Source organism: Ruditapes philippinarum, unplaced genomic scaffold, assembly GCF_026571515.1.
Source record: "Ruditapes philippinarum isolate M1 unplaced genomic scaffold, ASM2657151v2 ctg6532_1_1_1_1, whole genome shotgun sequence".
Taxonomy (NCBI): domain Eukaryota; kingdom Metazoa; phylum Mollusca; class Bivalvia; order Venerida; family Veneridae; genus Ruditapes; species Ruditapes philippinarum.
Genome location: NW_026854536.1, coordinates 47,474 through 56,514, shown reverse-complemented (window position 1 = coordinate 56,514; position 9,041 = coordinate 47,474). Strand labels below are relative to the sequence as shown.

The 9,041-nt window shown below is 31.7% G+C and overlaps 1 protein-coding gene across 1 annotated transcript; it reads right to left on the bottom strand.

Moving 5' to 3' along the window:
* On the bottom strand, nt 1–2,186 carry LOC132740389 (uncharacterized). The gene is made up of 3 exons (XM_060728284.1): nt 1,823–2,186; nt 1,439–1,552; nt 1–755 (listed from the first exon to the last, which is right to left on the bottom strand). Exons 1-3 carry the CDS (start codon nt 1,979–1,981, stop codon nt 642–644), a joined length of 387 nt encoding a protein of 128 aa, XP_060584267.1. The 5' UTR covers nt 1,982–2,186; the 3' UTR covers nt 1–641.
* Between the last annotated feature and the right edge of the window lie 6,855 nt (nt 2,187–9,041).

Sequence of the window (9,041 nt, the reverse complement as noted above, 5' to 3'; positions counted from 1 at the left end):
GTCAATATACATTGCTTTACAACGGTAGATAGTGTCACGTTGTCCCCGTGATAATACATGTGGGGCTTCTTTGGTCCTGTGGCTTGTGTAGTTGACTTCATACAACTTGCCCCTCACCACTTTAGGTTTGAATCAAGCCAGGGACTTTGGATTCTTTTTTGTTAAGAAGCTGTCGCTCTATCTAATGAACGTTTGTTGCTCTAATATAGGTACCCGTAAAAATAAACGTACGAGCACCTGATGTCTTCCTCGTCCAGTAAAGCTTGAATGTCGCAATATGATTGTGTATTGTGTTGTCGTGACGTAAAACCTAACCAAAAAATATAAAAACCAACAACAACGAAAAACACATATTCATACAATGTGTTCTTTAATATACCATGCATGAATAATTTGAAGCTATAGTATTGTCAGCATCATTTTTGAAATGTTCAAATGGCCGACGTATTTCTAATGAGTCGTAGCATTATTATTCGTAAGTGTCCAGAAAATAAAAAAAAACAAAGAAACAAAGAAACAAAACAAACAAACAATATATTTACGGTATATTTAACTGCAGGAGAGACCGCAAGGGCCTTACAAAGGTATTCGGAAGATAAGAGTTTTTTATCTGATGTACTGTCGAATCGATTCTTCCTGTTTCAAAATATTCTTTGCGTCTGACCCGGTTCTCCTGTTCGGCTTATTTGATTTCTGTTAATCCCTTGTGCATATTCTTCTATATTCATTCCCGGTAAGTTAGGGCAAGGTAGGCACTGAAATACAAAATATCAGAAAAATAATATGTTTGATTTCAAATTTTGATAATAATGTAAATAATATGTCGAAGAAGTGTAACACATGTACTAAAATTATGCGAACATAACTTCATTACGAGATACAAGCACTACATGAAAACTACCCATGAGTCATGACAATTAAGTTGTTTGTTGATATTGTATGAAACGGGATAAAATATCTGAACGCAGTGCGATACACCGAAAGCGTCAATTATCTAGTATAAGTTACCAAAATCAAAAAAGAATAAATAGAGGATATTCAAGTTTTTCCTATAAATACATGATTTATTTTCATCGAGTGGTATGAAAATAAATATTTCATGAGTGGCGTTAGCCACGAGTGAAATATGGTAATTTTCATGCCACAAGATGAAAATAAATCATGTATTTATAGAAAAAAACTTGAATTTTCTGTTTATTATATACATTTTTCTCCTTTTTGCGATAAAATTTGAAAGACTTTTCCTTAAATTTTGTGTACTGGCAGAATTTAAAAGAAAGTAGTCCGGCAAGACACCAGTGAAAATACGGAAAATATGTTTCACTGCAGTGAAAAATAAATTTTTACAGTGAAAATACGGAAAATGAAAATACGCATTTTATTTCATCAATATTTCTCAATATTTCATTTATAAGTATATAATAAATGAAACTCTTACCTCTCTAAATCTATCCAAGTTTTCATCTGCTTCAAATTGTTGGCCATTTTGATTCCCTACATATTCATCCATATCTGCATTAATCACTCCCGGTAAGTTAGGGCGTGGTAGGTACTGAAAATGCAAGGACAGTAATTTAAAATATGAAATTAAATTTGGTAGATAAGGTAAATTTACATGTTGAAGAAGTGTTATTAAAATGAAAATGCAAAAAAAAAATAAATACATAAATAAATAAATTAATTAATTAATAAAACGGAAAATGGAACAGAAAGTCTTAAAATCATACATCTCAATCTGTGCCGACAAATATGTAATATCAATTATCAAAAATTAAAATATTAATTATTAGAATGAAAATTGACATATCAATGAAACCATTACCCTTCTAAATGCATCCCGTTCTAATGCCCAACGACTCATTAATCTCCGGTTTCTATTTAATGATATAATGGTATTGTCTCTTCTAATAAGATCCAAAATTGCTAAAGATGCACTTGCATTTCCTCTGCATCTACCATTTACAACAAAAGTTTCACCCATTTAAGAGAACTTTAAACCTTTAGAAATTTATCGTTAATAAAGCGAAACCAACACATATGATACCTGAAGACTGGGTAATGACATGGTTTACGCCCCACTCATAATACTGCCGCACAATAGCCACTTAGACGCGAGATAGATATGTCAATCATAATGAGCACGCGTCAACTGCCAGTTAAGTCGCGGGATTTGTTAATATCACAGCATTGGGCAATCCTAGCTATTCTAAATAGCAACATTCGCTGCCGCGGCAGCGAGTATTTGTGGGTGTGACTAATCAGTGGTGTAAAACTGTCTGTTATAAACCATGAGCTAAAAATAGAATGCAGTGTTAACCTACAGAGAGAATATAAACAAAACAGCTGATTTTACACAGGAGAGGTTTAATGGATGTTTTATATAACTCACAGGTTAATCAGATTAATTAAAAGACATTATCAAGCCATCTTGTCCAGATATTATTTTTGAAGTCAGTTTTTTTTCATCAAGCCAGACAACTATATCCAAATCCAAAGGATGTGCCTTACATGGGACATTTCTTTTAAGAAAAACTGCTAAAATGATCTTGACAGGAATTTAAATTTTTTTTAAACTATTAATATATAAAAATTTTATACAAAAGATAAACATTTGTGAAATGTTATTTTGACTACAAGATACTTACAACAAAATATATTGTGTAAATGAACTATACCTGGAAGTTACTTTTACTGTTTTCATGAAGTTTAAACCATTTAAATACAAGTTTAATCAGTACTTTGAAATTAAAAAAAAATCATAGATTAATGGATTATTGTAAATTTGTTGGATATAAATACTTTTTGATAAAGTAAGATCAGTAAAAGTTATTGTTTTTTCTTATCATGTACTCAGCATTCGAATGTGTCGTCTGCTGAAAATCTCTCTCCCTGAAATATATATCGTCTGCTACAAATCTCTCTCACTGAAATAAACACTGCCACGTGCATCTGTTTACTACTGAAGGTTCATGACCTGTAATGATCAGTTGGCTCCTCCCATGGAAATTCAAATTTCAAATTTGACGGCCAGTATTTTTTTCCAGAAACACACTTAACAAAGTTTTATTTTGAATAATTTTGGTCAATCTATATCAAGAATATCTATGCCTACATACATGCCAAGTGTTGTTTAAATGCATTTGGTAATTAATCTTAAATCTTTGAAAAAGGGTCCCTGAAGTGAAGCATGCATAAAATTAATAAGAAACCTGCCCTAGCGCCATCTGCTGGCTTTTATAGTCCAGTTGGGCCTTTAAGTCGCGGGATTTGTTAATATAATCAGGGAAGTAAATGCGTGCAGTATTATATGCACTTTTATATCGTTTTAACATATTAAATAACCGTTGTCGGGATTTGACTTATATGCTGGATGGGTTTTAGATTCTTACAAGCATTGATACAAATTATGTATATATTTAACCGATTAAGCAATAATTTATTTTGAGAAATGACAAACACTCGGCATATTTCTATAACTTTGATCTTGTCTTGTGCCAAGCTGGGTTTTTTTAATTTTTGATGAGGACAAATAATTTCAATGTTCATTAATAATCTGACAAAAATTTATCCGCTTTTCAAGATCGCCTTGAAAAATTTAGGACAAGGTGAAAACAAACAATCCTAGGCCGGTTTATTTGCTACAGCACAAATGCATATAAAAAGGATATTTATAAGTAATTCTATCAAAACACTAATTTGCAAGTAGATTTGGCATTATTTCATCCCTGATGATCTCTGATTGTCGTTTAAAACTTTAAATAGCTTGAATCTGACCCGCCACTGGAAATCGCGACCGTGTTGAAACATCATTGCAACAAAGTGATTGTATTGCGATCCTGCCCGGGTAAATTAGACAGGTGTAAATCCCCCGGTCCTGGTAACTTAGGGAGTGGTATGTCCTGAACAAAACATGTGTGATGTCGTGATATTGTAATAAAATTAAATTGGAGGGAGGGGGGGGGGGTGTAAGTTTTTTCTTTGGTATGTTTTTATAGACTAAGTAATAAAAGTTAAACACATTAAAGCTATATCACATTTAAATGTTAACTGAAAGTATTGTCAAAAATAAATTTTAAATGAATGAAATGAAAATATATGAAGTAGATATATATTACATTATTCCGGATGTTTTGTAAATCAGTTAGTTTTGCATAATTATACTTATCGTATGCAAGGTCCATGAGAGAAAGGCCAGATATTAATTAAAAAAAATATATGCTTTCACCTGATAAGGAAAATAATTCCAACTTAGCAATTATATTGACATACTTCGTGTACATGTACATTGTTTCCTGTCTTAGTTATTAGTATGATCTAAGATATTGTCTTTTAAAGGATACAGTTTAAATTGGGTGGGATTCTCATTGCTAAAGTCGTATTAACATTCATAGCATTTTGTTGCTTAAGTATTTATTGCTTGTTGAGATATATACAGTAAACGTTCTGTTCTTGACATAGAGGCACATTTCAAAGAGTTTAGATTTCATTTTTATGTTTTTATCTTTTTTTTCCCATAGTTTATTTTAGATTGTTGATATATGTTTTGCCCAACCATAATATAAGTTATATTTGTTTAATTTCAATGATTTATATTAACGTACTTTTTGGCTGAAAATGTTAATGACTTTTGTGTTATTAAATTTATTGGTTTTCTACTTTTTAATATCCGTTTACCTAGACATTATATTAAAATATTATCTCAATTTTTTAATTTTTTTATCATTTATTACCGGCATTGATTGAACGTCCGTGGCCGAGTGGTTAAGGTCGTTGACTTCTAACCACTTGCCCCTCACCGCTGTGGGTTCGAATCCCGACAGGGACTTTGGATTCTTTCATGTGAGGAAGCTATCCAGCTAGCTTACGGAACGTCGTTGGTTCTACTCAGGTGCCCGTTCGTGCCTGAATTAATGCACGAAGTGCACCTGATGTCTTCGTCCACCAGTAAAGTTGGAACGTCGCGATATGACCTATACTGTGTCGATGTGACGTAACCCTCCCTGCCAAATAAAAAAGAATTACCGGCATTGATAACTTAAAAATAATTAAAATGCATACTGTATAGGAAATTAAGTACGTACAGTTCATTTTGTATGACTTCAATACCAGTTAGTACTATATTACATGAGAAAAATATGTTTAACAACAGTACGCTGTGGATAAAAATGTGGAAATAAGCTTCAAAATAAGTATGTTTATTTAATATTATCGTCGGAATCCACATATACTGATAACGCAAAACTACGTGCAAAAAAAGTGTACGCATGGGTTCCGAAGATGATTTAATATCAATCTTAGTAACAATTATATCTGAATGAATTCATGCTTATCTTTATTATTTTTTAATTTCCATGAATATTTTAGCAACAAAATAACCTAGCATTGAACCTGTATAAGAGTTATAGCCGAATAGGTTTTTAATAGATTTTCACATTAACTTTGATTTACAAAGTACGAACAAAATTGTTATAATCTGGGGCATAATTTGTTTCCTCTTTTGATACGGTCGGTTAAAGGTTTAACACGGTTAAGAGGTAATTATTGCTTGCCGAACCACCACTTATTTGCGGCTATACTTTCAGCTACCGCGTGATGTATTTACATTGGGCCAAACATATTTGATATTTAAAACGACTTCTACAAAATATAGTGAAATGAGTGTAAAAGTTGTGGCTTTCTACAATTCACATTAGGTACGCGAGTGACACGCGTTAGTCACAAAGTATTATATAGATTAAATGAATGGCGAATCATCTGCAGCCTTGTTTATACTTTTTTATAATGTTACCCTGTTCCGTCCTTCCGTCCCTCTGTCATTCCGTCATAGTCAGTTTCCGTTTAGTATCTTAGTGACGGTTGCACACATTCAACTCAAATTTGACACATGGATACGTCAAAAGAATGCACAGGTCAAGTTCGAAATTGGTTGTGGTTTGATTACTTTTGGTAGAATTATGCCCCTTTCATTTTGAAAAAATATAAGAAATTTTCAGTTTCCGTTCATTATCTCCCAAACAGTATTACACATTCAACTCAAATTTGACATATTGATACATCAATTTAAGAGGAAAATGGAAATGTTCGGTTTCCTTCAATTATCTCCCCAACAGTTGTACATATTCAAATCAAATTTAACATGGATTTGTCATAAGAATACACTGGGCAGAGTCGACTTTGGTCATGGTTTGTTGATAGCTGACAGAGTTATCCCTCTTGAACTTTGAAAAAAATCTGATTTATTTAGTTTCCGTTCATTATCTCCCAAGTGGTTGGACACATTTAAGTCAAATTTGACAAATAGATACATCTTAGGAATAAGCAGTTCAAGTTTGAATTTGCTTGTGGTTCAATGATTTTTGACAAAGAAATCTCTCTTCAATGTTTGAAAAGTTTTGATTTTGTTTTGAATTTTAAGTTTCATCACTCATACTTTTGTGGAAATGTATGTAGTCATTATTTTGGCTACAAATATGCAATATAAAATTTACAAAAGGTTAACACTAAATAGTTTGATATTGTATAAAAATGGTTTGTTTTTACATTGAATAGTTTAAAGGGCTTTGAACTTAAAATGAAAAAAAAATGTGTAAACAAATTTTGAACAACTGATATTTTGGCTGCATGCGGGGGCATCCGTGGCGTGACGACACATTTCTAGTTTGTGTAATACAATGACTGATATGATCTTTAATAAAGTCTCTTTTGGCCAGAGATGTAAAAAACAATCTATGTCTTTGTTTTTGACACAACAATTTTTATGCACAATTTATCACTGAAAGTGATTATAATTGAATGACAAAATTGTGATTATGTTCTTATCAATTTACAAAAATATGCATTTTGTAGCAATTACTTAACGATGCATTAACTATTATTGAATATTCTTTAAAACCATAGCGGGATTTTGGAAAACCTTCTAGGGAAAATTGGTTTGGTATTACAGTTTGCCATGATAAAACTTTTTCTATCGTGAAATAAATTCGTCAATATCAAGGTATTACGTTTTCACTCAGATACAAGTATATAATATTTTTTATGAAAAATACTATATAAACACATATTTTACAAAAGCAAACACTTTCAAGATTTCTTTATATTTATAAGTGAACGTAAAATATAACAGTTTAGGTAATAGTCTAGGTTGATGTTGTAATAATTCAGGAAAAAGAAGGTGCTCGAATAGAAATTCTTGTTACATGAGATGAAGTTGATTATAAGAAACATATTCTGTTTATTGATATTATGTCCGATGCCGTGTATGAAATTTATCGTGCAATTATGAACTTAATTAATCACATGGGAATCAATGTGTTATTTTTGTCGATTGTTGAAATAAATGTTAACTTAAAAGATAACAAACCCTTAGAAATAAAGAGATACAGTAAAGGACTATCCACATTTTCACTTGTGTCTGGGAAAACCTATGAATTATGATACTATTTATTGATCACCTGAAGTATGATATTCCCTAAAACATCAGATCGTTTCATTTTTAAAGCTAAGCTAAATGAATTTTATAACAAAACAATAAAAAGGCACACAGTTCTTGTCATTATTGACATTGAAAATTACAGGAGAAGCCGTAAGTGCCACGGTTATCTTAGACATTTAGAGTGTTTATTTAATGCATTTCCGTATCGTTCTTCCCTGTTAGAAGATACAATATGTGTCTGACCAGGAACTACTGCATGCAACATCTGGTTTCTATTGTGTCTTGCTTGCATACTGCATTTCATAGCCATTTACTACCATTGTTAGTTACATCTCAGAGTAGTTTTACATTAAATACCTTACCTCTTATAAAACCCCGAATGACAACCTGTCTGCAAATCAAAAAATTCTTAACAGGATTTATATGTACTGTGTTGACCAAATTTGAATGTTCATCATATTGTTCCCGAAAAGTTACTAAAGATGCATACTTATATAACACTGGGATAGTGCGACTATTAAGGACGGCTTAGGATTATTCCTGGAATAATAAATCCACAATCTTTGTCAGTTACATTCGCTCACTGTAGGTACTGATTCATTGTAACTTTGACAAAGAACTATATTAATAAATTGTGATTCAACAGTCTTTAATGTTACATTCTATTGATTTTAATCTAGATTTATTATTCCAGGTATGTTGAGTTTCTCATTGTTTATTTTTTCTATTGTTAATTCAATGTATTTTTATATGTCAAGTACAAAACATATTTCAACTCCAGGTCAAAATTCACCTTTAAATGGTTGTGAATATAAAATTTCCAGCTAGCGCAAAATTCGAGATTTCTGATTATCTATCTTCAAGCTGGCTTGAAGTTCGAAGCTTTTTCGCAATTCAGAATATTAAGACTTTCGATGTTAGTGCTAACCTTCGTTACTTGTTTAAGCCCAATGTTCAGAAGAGGGACACATCTTGATTAATGTATATCTTAAAGTTTCATTTATTGTGAAGTGAAGTTTATTTTCCACAATTTGACTAAGAAACTAAGGTTTTTGCATTTGATCATTAACATTAAATTGATAAAATGCCAGCCAAAGAATCGGTTTTAAATAAAAGCTATGACTACAGAGAGTATAATTATTTTGCGTTAGGTATTATTTTTTTGAGATTTAGTAAAACATGCATAGAATACGTTTATAGTAAGGATTTTTTTTAATTAATCGAGCATCATAATTACATCCGTTGCGCTTTAAAGCCACTTCATTTCCGCAGATATAGATAGGATACATCGAATTTCCCCCAATCTAGATGAAACCAAAATTTAGTAAACATATGCATGGCATTATCCAGAATATCACATGATGGATGTCATGGAAAAATCTGGACCTCGATATGTCTTTCGCGAAGACATGCTTCAGACCAGATGCTTGTCTGCTAAAGATTTATAATTTTACAAACAATTCATTACTCTAAGTTTTCGTTAAGTTGTGTATGATGAACGGCTAGTAATTTAACTATTGTTTGCTGTAATAGTTATTTTATATCAACGTGAAATGTTGCGCCAAATAAAGATAATGATTCATGACAGGGAACAATTGTTTTGAACTAT